General features: G+C 36.0%; 1 protein-coding gene and 1 long non-coding RNA gene across 2 annotated transcripts; both read right to left on the bottom strand.

The window, feature by feature from the left end:
- Window positions 1-201: 201 nt before the first annotated feature.
- Window positions 202-4,113, bottom strand: LOC138348282 (uncharacterized). The gene is made up of 3 exons (XR_011220658.1): window positions 2,593-4,113; window positions 2,356-2,463; window positions 202-778 (listed from the first exon to the last, which is right to left on the bottom strand). It is a non-coding gene; the product is annotated as an uncharacterized lncRNA (long non-coding RNA).
- A 3,048-nt stretch (window positions 4,114-7,161) lies between these two features.
- On the bottom strand, window positions 7,162-7,973 carry LOC138348104 (uncharacterized). The gene is made up of 2 exons (XM_069296714.1): window positions 7,787-7,973; window positions 7,162-7,424 (listed from the first exon to the last, which is right to left on the bottom strand). The coding sequence occupies exons 1-2, from the start codon at window positions 7,971-7,973 to the stop codon at window positions 7,162-7,164; spliced, it is 450 nt and encodes a 149-aa protein (XP_069152815.1).
- Window positions 7,974-13,837: the final 5,864 nt, after the last annotated feature.

Here is a 13,837-nt window from a genome sequence, read left to right as displayed (position 1 = left end):
ATTTGATAATTTCATAATAATTTTGTCATTTCAGGTAAATTTGCGATAGAATTTTTATCACTAATCCGTCACAAAATACTATGCTATTTGAGCCAGCATTGTTGCCACTAAAATGTTTCGTTGCTAATTCATCGCCAATATTTTTTATACCAACGACTAAATCATCACTTAATTTGTTGCTAGAAAATTACTAAATATCAGTAAAATAACAAACATTTCATATTAAATAATATTTGGAGGGTTCAAAATGTGTAGATAGGGCATTTCAAATCACATTCTTACGGTGCAAAATAACAAAAGCAATCTATCAACTACAACTATTGTAATCACACAATTTGTACTTTTCAAAAAGACAGACAACAACAAAAATTAAATCTACAAGAGACTAATTAAGGAATACCCTCATGACTTTAAACTACGGGATCAACCATATCTTCATTAGTCGTAGTAGAAGACACCATGGGTATCACAAGTGATGGATTGTCAACGGAAGTAACCACTTGTTGTACTCGCTCCATAATAACCGGAAGAAAATGATTAGTAAGTGCAGGAATCAATTCCTTGACAAACACATCCATATTTCTTGTCGATGTTGGTTGAGAAACAGAAAGAGCTTCAGATGAGGATGCACAAAGATTCTTCCCGTAGTATGTTTTTGCTTCAGATCAAAGACCGTATACTCTTTTCTTCTTTCTCCCCCGGCAACTTCGTAGTATGCTTCGTATTGATCAATATCAGATTGAGAGGTTTTTTTCCGTAATATTGCTTCATATTTTTCCTGTAATTAATTGAGATAAAGAGAAGACATTAAAGAAAAGAAATAAAATTATAATGGGAGGAAAAGGAAGAAACATGCCTAACTATTAAATAGAGAACAACATATACTATTGATTGACAAGGTTACAGAAGAAGATGAAATACACTGTACTTTGGGTGCAATTACACTGGAAGACTTTAAATGGTCTAATCTGCTCTATTTTCTTTCCTGCCTTATTTTGGTTGTGTAAATTATATGGTTTATACTGTAGGTAATATATTTTCAAGGTGTGTTTAGTTTAATTCTTTAGACCCTTCATTTAAAATAACTAGTAGAGATATTTGGATTCAAATTTCAGTTAGTATCAATAACATACCCACCTCTCTTCATGTTGTTATAAATTCATTAAAATAAATTGAACAGTATCAACAGAGAATGCTTGAACTTCTCTGCTAATATCTTGTTAATCATTGAAGACTTTCTTAAACTTCTCTGCTTTCCAGAATTCAGCAGGGAATATGATTTTTCATTAAAAAAAAACCATACAAGGAAGATGATTGTAAAGAAGGTTCATTATCATCAATGTAAACAAACTAGAAATGTTGCAGCCTTATATGCATCATGAACAAACCTCTCAGAACCCTCAACACAATTCAAATAATGAGAATTTTCCTGAACCAACTCCTTAATTATACAGCTAGACTAAGACAAAATCAATCCAAGTATGACACAACATTAAACATAGAAACTACAACTCACGTAACCAAACAAGGTTACCTGTTGTCATTTTGAATTAGATTAATTCATGGTTAAGCTGGCCGAAAGATGTCAGTATACTTGAGTGTGTAAATTTAGAAATACTATGCCTAAGGTGTAGTTGATTAGGAAAAAGTTAATTCTCCAAACTCAGCTGGAAGGTTAAAATAACACATTCCAACTCTAGACAAGTGTACATTGACTTATAAAATTAATTGCAGCATAAAATAGTCCCATACAGAAACTTAATAGACTTACCAAGGCAAAAATAGTTAAGAAAAATATTGCAGCATAAAACAGTCCCATAATAGAGATTAAAGCTTCTATCTCAGAGATGCCCAAACATTTGATAAATCCATACAGAAACTTGATGGAACGTACTTCACTTAAAATGAGTACTGAAATTTTACATAAAATTCGGTATTGATGTAATAACTAGTTTACAGAAGGCCTGGATGTATTTCTATTGTGATTTACAACTTTCAATGTGCTACCTCACATTATGTATTTTTGGAATTTCATAAATGGGTCAAAAATTAACTAAACAACATAAATAGCAAACAAGTTACACCACTGATTTACAGTCTAACAATAAGTCTAAATACTCTCAGAAATTTCTAACATCTGAACGACTTTCAAAGATCAAGTAGTAAACAATCCACACATAAGTTGAGAAGCAAGATCTCAACATCCAACTTTGAAACAAAACTACTTTTCAGATACTACTTCCAACAGCATAAACCATCCATATACTACTTCCAACAACATTTTCAGCAAAGTTTTCCCTTCTAATAAGAAAAAACATATATATCTTAAGACAGGTTTCAATGTTTTGGACTTACATGAACCATTCGAGAGGGTTCGCCAACAAAATATTTCCCATCATGACCATGCGTATGGACATGCAAGTGTAACTCGTTTGGCGTTGGATCTCGACCCTTTTAAATGGCCTTTACAAAAGAAAATTCACTTTTTAGATACAAAAATATATATTGCATAATGTGTATTTAGATACAAGTGTATATATCAGACACTCTAAAGATGTTATTTTGTATAATTTGTGAAATATATATACTTACAAGTTTTTTGCGGTGTTCTCCGATTGAGATAGAGCCACATGTGTGAGTCCCAGCAGCAACTTTACGGCCTCCACGTCGATTTTTTCATTTGTTTCTGACTTCTTAATAGACTCATCACTTTTCAAAAGTTGTGTCCATCTTTCCCAAACATGCTCAGGTATAAAACCTTGCCTAACTCCTCCCTTTTTTAGTGTAGAAATAAAATTTCTGTATTTTGCAGCAGCCTTGACCAACCATTGTTTTTTCACTTCACTTTCACTAACAGAGACATCCCCATAGAATTTTTTCGGAAATAAATTTTTAAAGCAATGTATCAATATCCTATCTATAAGTATGGATAAACCATGAAAAGTAATACCTTGAATTCTCCAAAATAACCATCCTTTACGCCATTTGAAACACTTTTCCAATTGATTTCTTAGGATCAAGATCGTTTTTGAAAGACTTGGTTATCAAACTAGATCATACTATAGACGGTTCCAACCGGTGTAAATTTGAAGGCATTATGGAATGTTATTATAAATAAACTAGAGCATGATATATTCACTCGAACTTTTAGATTCAAAGACTACCCCTATTAACTATACTTAAGTATAATAGTTATGAGGATAGAAGCAAAACAGTGGACTAACCCTGCAGAAATTATATAAATAAGGGTCCGTGAGTGGCTACTGCTAGAATCAGCTTCAACAACTGTGTTTGTATGACCTCTTGAGTTGCTTTGAGTAGATAGATCATCTTGAGTAGTAGGATTACTACGACCTGTTAGGATGCTCTGAGTAGACAGACCCTGACCTATGAGATTGCTCTGATTTGGTTTAATAGGAGGTGTCTCAGAGATTGTTTGGGTGTTACTTTTAGTTGCTATTTCAACGGTTGGGACCTTGTTGAGGAGAAACTGTAGTAGGCATCCAAATAGTTGGCATGCTTACATGAATAGCAGAGTACTCCTACCAAAGGATTTCCCCATCCTCTGCCTCGAGCCATACCTTTTAAAAATTATAATAGTGTAGTTACACCATTATTAATACAACATGTACAGATAGAGCAAGGATAAAGAGTACACTAGTTAGAGTAGATGAATAAATAAAGAAGCTCTAGTTAGAGTAGATGAATAAATAAAGAAGCTATCTTATTGAAGTATTTTTAAAACTAACTGGAATTGTGGTGAAATATTAAAATACCACTAAAAATCTTGTAGATCAAGTGAAAAAATTTATGCCTGCATATGAAAGAATGAAATTGTTATCATTGAGTTTGATTAGAAGATATACACAAAGAATGAGCTTCAGAAATCTATATCAGATTCTGAAAATTTGAATATATTTACATAAAAGGATATCCTGAACTGGACATTGTGTCATCAACGCTGTAGTGATCTCTGAACATTTCCATCGAACTATTACATGGTTAAGTCAAGTAATTTGATGCATTTAAAAGACAATCCAAGGAGCATAATAATTTATAGACCAATAAGCCTCACAGAATTTACATATTAGAAAACTTATTTATATTAAAACTATAGTAACAATTACTTATTCTAATAATACATACTTACGTGGTATGTATAACACTAATTAACACTATAAATAAATTTAAATAAAGGTTATAATAAGAAATAGAACACACATGGTATAAATTCAAGAGTTACTGATTTTAATTACCATAGTTTTAAAACACAAACTAAAGAAATGAGAATATTTGGAGAAAACTTAATACAAACAATATACGGTGAAGATACAAAAATAGATTATCAAGCACTAGTCAATATCTATGTCTTCATCCAACACTTCCTCTTCCTGATCCTCTTCATACTCCTCAATTTCCTCGGTTTCATATTCTTCTTCCGTAGATTCTGTTTCAATTTCATGACTCTCTTGCAACAAACCATATAACAATGGATTTGAAACGAAATAGCAATTTTATTGCAATAATTAAAAAAAATTGAGTTATAATATAGCGATGGATTGGCGAAGGAATATTCTTTTTGTCGCTAAAAACTAGCGGGAAACTTTGGCGCCTCAATTTTTGCTACGAATTTTGCAACAAAATTGCTGTGACAAATTTACTAATATTTAGCGATGGAATTAGCGACGGAAAAGTGTTTCTATAATTATAAACATATTTTACGGAATTTAAATTATATAGTGACGGAAAAATCCATCGCTAAAATTTAATATAAATAAATACATTTATTTAGTAGCGACGAATGTATTTTTCCGTTGATGGTTAAAAAATTCCCATTACTCACGCTGGTTCTACTCAATTCAATGCATCAAACAAATTTAAAAATCTAACCCAAACTTTGTGTGCCTCTTCTATAAAATGCAAACTTCTATTTGTTCCTAAATTTTGTCAAGACAATCTAAAGTTTATTGAACTTTTTCCTTTTGAGATTTTTGTGAAGGATTTTTAAACACGGAAACAACTGGTGCATGACAAGAGAAACAATAGAGTGTACAACTGGGTTGTGTCACATCCTATAGCTCACATGACTTTCCCATCCCTCTCACTACATGACATCAACGTCTTGGTCATCCTTGTTAGGATCGAATTCACGCACACACACTAGATGAATGAACAACACAAGAACTTTCAAGAGAAAGAGATGAGAGATCTAGAGAGAGAAAGAGAAAACCCAATATTTCATGGTAAAACCCCGTGAGTAAACTTCCACGGCGGTGAGGTATATTTATATTAATAAATCAGAGTATTTTTGGTTACAGAGAATAAATAGGAAAACTTAAAATAGAGAATAAATAGGAAAGCCTAAAATAGAGAATAAATAGGAAAACCTAAAATTAATCAGGCTCCACTACCTAACAATGCTCCCACTTGGAGACAGACTCAGTCATCCAAAAAATACATTCTCAAAAACAATCTCTTCATCATCAACATCTTTACCGCACTGCAACATCTGTAGCAACAACTACAGAAGACCAACCGAGGTTTTACATAACCTCAGTTTCCCAACATCAACATATTTCGTCAACATGGCTGCCGGGTTCTTTGCACCCTCTATCTTCTCCAAGCACATATCACCATCCTCCACTGCCCTGCGAGTGAAATAGTATCGCCTTCTAATGTGCTTTGTCTTCGAATGATAGACTAGATTTTTCACCAACTGTATGGCACTCTGGCTATCTGAGTAAAGAATCTTCTCGCTCTGCTTCTTGCCCAATCCCTCAAGATAATCTGCCAGCCATATCATCTTTTTCCTAGCTTCAGCTATTGCCACATACTCAGCTTCAGTAGATGAAAGAGAAACACACTTCTGAAGCTTGGACATCCAACTCACTGTTGTTCCACCTATGGTGTAAATGTACCCGGATGTACTCTTGCTCGAGTCAACATCCCCACCAAGATCAGCATCCACAAAACCCTGTAGAGTCACCTTGCCTTTGCCCAAATAAAGTGAAATACTGGATGTACCTCTCAGATATCTCATAAGCCACTTCACAACTTCCCAATGATCTTTCCCATGGTTCGCCATGTACCTGCTAACAACTCCCACTGCATGTGCTATATCAGGTCTGGTGCAGACCATAGCATACATCAAACTACCAACTGCTAAAGCATATGGAACAAGTGCCATGTGATCACGCTCCTCGGCATTCTTGGGTGACTGCTCCTTTGACAATTTAAACTGATTTGCCAATGGATTAGTCCTGGGTTTAGCATCATTAAGCCTAAATCTTCTCAACACCTTCTCAATGTACAACTCCTGAGATAAATTTAAAGTGCCAGCAAATCTATCCCGAGAAATCTTCATCCCCAAAATCTGTTCGTCTCAAATGCTGCAGACAACCTTTTCTTCAGATTGTTAATCTCCCTTATACTAGATCCTGCAATCAACATATCATCCACATACAAGAGTAGAAAGACATATGAATCAATGTATTTCTTGAAGTAACAACAAGGATCCTTTTCAGCTTTGCAGAATCCACTCTTGGTCATGAAGGAGTCAAACTTCTTGTACCACTGCCTTGGTGCTTGCTTTAGTCCATACAAGCTCCTGGTGAGCTTGCACACCATGTGTTCCTTGCCTGGAACAACAATCCTTCCGGTTGCTGCATATAGATCTCTTTCTCCAGATCTCCATGTAAAAATGTTGTTTTACATCCATTTGCTATAAATGCAAATTTTCTGATGCAACAATACTCAACAGAATTCGAATAGAGGTTAACTTCACAAAAGGAGAGAATACTTCAGCATAATCAATACCTTTCCTTTGTGAATATCCTTTAACCACTAAACGAGCCTTGAACCTTCTTTTGCCATCTGGTTCAGTCTGATTCTGAACACCCACTTGCCCACAAAAGCTCTCTTCCCTGCAGGTAACTCAGTCAACACCCATGTGTCATTTTTCTCAAGTGACCTCATCTCATCATCCATGGCTGGCTCCTACTTGGTCGAATCCTCCACCTGTATGGACTCATCAAAAGACTCTGGTTACCCCTCATCAGTCAGCAATAGATAGTGTAATGAAGGTGAATACCTATCTGGTGCCCTGATGGATCTAGATGATCTCCTTAACACCTGCTCAGGTGTAACTTGCTCCACTTCAGATTATTCAGTAGGAGTTGGTTGAGTATCTGCTTCGACATCTCTAGGGTTACTCTTCTCAAACTCAAACTCAACTCCCACTTGCTTTGTAATCTCTATAACCTTCTGCTCTCTGTCCTTGTACAGGACAGACTCATCAAATGTCACGTCACAATGTCTCAGGATCTTTCTGTTTTTGTCATCCCAAAAACTGTAACCAAAAAAATCAGAACCATATCCTATGAAGTAACACTTCACAGCCTTGGCATCAAGCTTGTCTCTCTTTTCTGGATCACATGAACATAAGCAGTGCAACCAAAAGTCCTCAAGTGTGAGTACTTGAGTTCTTTTCCTGTCCACACCTCCTCTAGAATCTTGAACCCTAAAGGAACTGATGGTCCCCTGTTGATCAAGTATGCAGTTGTGCTCACAACATCCACCTAAAGTGTTTTAGGCACCCCACAGTGTATCCTCATACTCCTTGCACGCTCATTAAATGTTCTGTTCATCCTCTCTGCAATTCCATTCTGCCTTGCCTTACCAGGAAATGTTCTCATCAATCTGATTCCCTCAGCTGCATAGAATGCCTTGAACTCTGATTTGTCATACTCTCCTCCATTGTCAGACCTTAGGCATCTGACTTTCAAACTGATCTGATTCTCAACTTCAGCTTTCCACTTCTTGAACGTTGCAAACACATCTGACTTATGCTTCAAGAAGTAAACCCATACCTTCTTGCTGAAATCATCAATGAAGGTAACATAAAATCTAGATCCTCCAAGTGATGATACTGGAGATGGTCCCCAAGAATCTGTATGGACCATTTCCAACCGCATTTTCTTTGGCTCTTTAGGAGTCTTTGTGAAGCTTACTCTTTTCTATTTTCCCAAAACACAGCTCTCGCAAAGACCCATATCAACAGACTTCAGACCCTCTAATTCTCCTTTTGCAACCAACATCTTCATTCCTTTAGTACTCATGTGTCCAAGTCTGTTGTGCCACAGACATGAATATGAAGCACCTTCAGCAACACCCTGTAGTGGTTTACAAGGTTCCAGATTTTGTGCCATAAGCTACTACCATAGCACCTTTCACGATCTTCCACGAACCTTTCCCAAACTCTGTTGCATATCCCATGCTATCCAACTGATCAACAGAGATCAAATTTTTCTTGATCCCAGGAATATATCTGACATCCTCCAATGTGCACTGGTTTCCCGAGGTGGTCTTTATGCAAACATCCCCCTTTCCTTCAGTCTCTAAGGCTTTATTGTCAGCAAGATATACTTTTCCAAAATTTCCAGATTTGAAATTTTGGAACAACTCCTTGCTTGGAGACGAATGGAAAGATGCACCAGAATCCAAAATCCATGATTCAAGCGGGCTGTTCACACTAAGGATTAGAGCATCCCCAATGTCCTCTGCTGAATTTACAGAATTAGTGTCATCTCCAAATTTTTGATTCTGTTTCTTCTTTGGCTTTGTACAGTTCGTCCAAAAGTGCCCTTTTTCTCCATAGTTCCAACAAGTCACGTTTGATTTTTTCAGCGATTTTCCTCGATTCTTTGATTTTGATCGACCATGTTGATTTTGGCCTTTCGTCTTACTTCTCCCCCTTCGATCAACGCTGAGAGCACTGCCCGATGAATCTATCACTTCTCGTTTGCGAATACTTTTGCTAAGAACAACATCACGGATTTCATCAAACTTCAGTTTCTCAGATCCACGGGAACTGCTAATCGCAGCAACAACAGTATCCCAAATCTCGGGCAGAGATGACATCAAAATCAATGCATTAATTTCATCTTCGAAATTAATGTCCACATAATTGAGTTGACTCACAATCATATTGAACACGTTTATATGATCAGAAACGGATCCATTCTCAAACATCTGTAAATTTAACAATCTACGCATCAAATATACCTTGTTCATAGCCGATGATTTTTCATACATGTTTGACAGTGCCTTCAACAGACCGGATGTAGTCTTCTCCTTCACGATGTTGAATGCCACATTTCTTGACAAAGTCAACCGGATCAACCCTAGAGCTTGGTGATCCTTGAGTTTCCACTTCTCCTCCATCATGGATTCTGGCTTCACCCCGATCAACGGTTCGTGAAGATTTTTCTGGTACAGATAATCTTCGATCTGCATCTTCCAGAAATTGAAATCGGATCCATCAAACTTCTCGATTCCAAACTTTGAACTATCCATCTTCAGTGATCGTGTTGAATCTCCTTAGCTCTGATACCAGTTGTTAGGAACGAATTCACGCACACACACTAGATGAATGAAGAACACAAGAACTTTCAAGAGAAAGAGATGAGAGATCTAGAGAGAGAAAGAGAAAACCCAATATTTCGTGGTAAAAGCCCGTGAGTAAACTTCCACAGCGGTGAGATATATTTATATTAATAAATCAGACTATTTTTGGTTACAGAGAATAAATAGGAAAACCTAATATAGAGAATAAATAGGAAAGCCTAAAATAGAGAATAAATAGGAAAACCTAAAATTAATAAGGCTCCACTACCTAACAATCCTCATATACTGTTATAGGTTTATTTTAAATAAATATTCTCTACCATTTCACGAGATAGACAAACTCTTGCATTGCAATTCTTGTTTATCGAATAAATCCCACTGGCATCCCTTTACTCAATTATCATTTTGTAGATCTAAACCGCTTCAAATTATTTTAGTGATTTATGGGGGATATCACCAATTTTTTCTATTGACAAAAAGTTGTATTATTGTATCTTTGCTAACCAATATACGAAATATACTTGGCTCTACACATTAACTAAAAAAATTTAAGTTAAAGTCATATTTCAAAGATTTCATCCTTTGATGGAAAAAAAATTGACACAACAATATTATCATTCTATACAGATAGCAAAGGAGAGTATAAAAGTCTTGACTTCTATCTTTCACTTCACAGCATTGAACACCTCTGCACCCCACCCAATACACCTCAACGAGTTTCACTTGCAGAATGAAGACATCGGCATATCGTTGAAACTGCAAAAACACTTTTACATGAGGCATTCCTTCCATCCCAATTTTGGACTTTTCCCAATCCTCATAGTGTCTACCTCATCAACGGTCTGTCAAGATCTCACCTCGATAATCAATCTCCATTCAAACAATTAACTTGTAAATCACCCGATTATGACTCCCTATGGATTTTGGGTAGTTTATGTTATCCATGGCTTAAACAATACTTGAAAAATAAACTTGAACAAGAATCTACCCCTTGTGCCTATCTCACATTCTACTTATCTCATCACTGTCACCAATGTTTTGATCCACTTTTTGAAAAAAGTGTATTTATCCCGAGATGTATGATTTTTTGAGCATATTTTTTCATTAAAAATTTTTTCCTCCAATACTAAAATTAAATCAGCACACTTGTAATTGTAGTATACCACAATGCCAAATTCTTCTCACCACACATCTAAAAATCCTATAGTTATAGATTTTCCATCTCCATTAGAAATAAAAGTTCTCACAATAATAGATTTTTCGTTATCACCTGATCCTTCTCCAGCCAAGTATAAAGGCATCTCGTACTCCTAGTCCTCACCCAACAATTCATTAGCGGTGGATGCAGCTTCACCTCCTCCACCTTCCCCTTCTTCTGGTAAATTTCCATCTCCCTCATTTCTCAAGATTCCTGCTTCCAAAAACCCCTCTTTTCTACCTACTGCCCAATGTCTCACACCACGACTCCCCACAAATTCACACATGGCTTTCCCCATAAACGCACATAGAGACTCGTCTCCTCTCCCTGTCTATCAACAACAGGAACACAAACCTATCAACTCACCAAGATCCTCGGCCAACCAGTCCTATCATTGATTTGAAATTTGCTTCCTCGTATACCTGTTGTCACTCGATACCGAAAAGACATTTACAAACCAAATATTATTCTTGATTATCTAGCCAAATTGAACCCCACCATTACACCCACCAATGTCAAACAAGAACAAAGATATCCCGAGTACCGTGATGAAATGAAACTTGAACTTCATGCATTAATTAAAAACTAGACATGAAAACTTGTTCCCCCTAACCCAACTAAAAATGTTGTACCATGTAAGTGGATTTTCAGGTCAATAGAAATGATGATGGGACAATCAATAGATAAAAATCTCGCCTAGTTGCAGAAGGCTTCACTCAAAGATTGGGTATTTATTTTCACACCACATTCAACCAGGTCGTCATCCCCACCACAGTTTGCATCATCCTCCCTGTGGAAATTTGTTATAATTAGCACTTTCGTCAATTTGATTCCAACAATGCATTCCTCCAGGGAAACCTAGATGAGGAAGTGTACATGGAACAACCTCCACGGTTTACAAGTGATGATAAACACACACATATATGCCTTTTGCACAAGGTAATGTATGGCTTGAAGAAGGATCTTTGCGCTTGGTACATGTACTCATGGGAAACCATACATCCATAGTCTTTGTTAAGACAAAATCACGTCCCTTGCTTCTCAATTGTGTCACCCTCCTAGATAACGCCTAAGGCGCAGACGTGGGACCACAAGTGATCCCAAGCTAACACTTTTGGGATGAACATGAGCATACTAAATATAGTAGACTAATAAATAACTTCGCATAAGCTAAATCATAAGATATAAAAGAAATGATGGGGAATACCCATATACTCAATCTGCATATGTGAAATCTTAGTGTTTATTAAAAAGAAATTATTAAAAATAAATAGTAAAGTAAAAACTAACTATGATTACGATAAGCCTCTATAACTGACAAGAAATGTTGGGACATGCCCTAACTAGATCTAGCAATACTAAAACTAAAAACTAAAATAATAAAATGATAATATGTCATAGTCCTTGGAGAATTAGGACGCACCACAAATGTTGATGAACTAAAGATTGTGAACCGATCTAAGAGTGATCTTAATGATGAGGTGTTGAACCTACATCACATGAAGATGTAGCGCAATATATGCATCAATACTTGAGAAGTACTGAGGATGAGGGATAAAGTAAAACTGAAATAACATATAACTGAACAAGGTAATGAAATAATCTAAAACATGATAATAATAGTGAAATACTGAAAATGAATAATTTGAATGAAATAACCAAGTTATAACATGATGAGACTGAATAGTAAATCATGATCAATGCAATATAATCTAATTGAATTTTAGGAGCTACTAATAACCGGTAATAAACCATATGAGATAACTGCGGAGTCTGATGTATATGCCCCATCGAGAGGATTGAATATACATAGACAAAGGTATAGAGTCATGCTGGTGTGATCACTGAAATGATGCCCACGGAGAGGACCTACGTGACTAGTAGTTCAGGGACTAGTTTGTTATGTTAAACCCTAGTCCAACTTGGTACTATGATACGCCTAATGAATTAAATGATTTACATGTTTATGACTGATGTTCTTTCATATAACAGATAACTCAAACTTACATGCAAACTGAGAATGTGCAATAATAATTTGATGATGAAACATTCATATACTAAGTCATTCATATCTGAAATATCTTACCTAGCATGTGCAAGTTAAGAACTAAATAAATACATAACTAGGGTTTTAAAATTCATGCCACAAACTCATAATTACATGGTAATTTGATTTGGTTCATTTCAATAACTACTCTATGAAAATTTGCTGAAGTTTAAGCATTGATGAGCATATCGAACTATCCATGTGCCTGAGATACCTCTCAAATAAGGCACAAAGACGCAATTATCAGGGTGCGCTCTACCAGTAAGATAATAGCTCATTCTGCGAGCCTTCAACTAGGCCTGCTATGCCAAAAGCGAGAGATATCCCATCCCTCATTTTTCTTTCTTCTCCCCCATGTTGCCACACGGAAGGAACATTGGGACGTAAAGAAAAAGGTCCTATCAACTTGGTCCAACCTTTGATAATAAGCCAGGAGCTTCATCTTACATAGTCGAGAAAGGAAAGAAGGCTTCATCTTTAAGTTTAACTCAAACATAGCTCTCTTTTTTTGGTGTGTGAAGAAGTGTAGAACCAAAAGTACCCAACAAAGAAACCCTATGTCTAATCATATTAAAGGAATCAAGAATCTAACTAAAATCTAGGAACCCAATGTGTGAAAGGAACCCACTAGTGAAATCCCACATGCCTGGTAATGAATTTCGCAGAGAAATCTTTTGATTTTTTGTCTAAAATTGATGAAAAATTCTTGTGTTATTAGAGCTTGAGTTGGTCGACTACACTGTAAATACGCTGAAAAATGCAAGTACAAATTAAAGAAACATGATATTAAGACTGAATTAAAACATGAATGATTAAAAATATGAAGAGGAACTATTACCTCAAGCTGGAGTGGAATCGGATGGAAAGAGGTGAGGATACTTGGCTCTAATGACTGCTTCTACTTCTCAAGTATCTCCCTATATAGACTGACTCCTAGACAAAACCTTGACTACATCGACTTCTTTGTTTTCTCAACCTTAGAACATGAAAATGAAGAATGTCAACTTGTATATCCTCATAAGAAATGCTATCTTTTACGACCACACTCTCTAAATGCTGAATGACCCACACATTTCCTCATAATCGAAATGTGGAAAATTGGATGCAATGCTGCAAAATCTGCTAGAAACTCAAACATATAATCCACTCTACAAATCCTTTTCAAGATCTTGTAATGGCCTAAAAAT

This window comes from Solanum lycopersicum, chromosome 4 (genome assembly GCF_036512215.1).
Source record: "Solanum lycopersicum chromosome 4, SLM_r2.1".
NCBI classification, from domain to species: domain Eukaryota; kingdom Viridiplantae; phylum Streptophyta; class Magnoliopsida; order Solanales; family Solanaceae; genus Solanum; species Solanum lycopersicum.
This window is presented reverse-complemented; position numbering and strand designations above follow the sequence as displayed.

Excerpts from the sequence above, each read along its gene's own strand:
- LOC138348104 (XM_069296714.1), bottom strand. The coding sequence starts at position 7,973 with ATGCGGTTGGAAATGGTCCATACAGATTCTTGGGGACCATCTCCAGTA. Across the intron at positions 7,425-7,786 it reads TGAAGTTGAGAATCAGATCA|AAAAGAGAGACAAGCTTGAT; the intron begins GTTTGAAAGTCA and ends CATGTGATCCAG.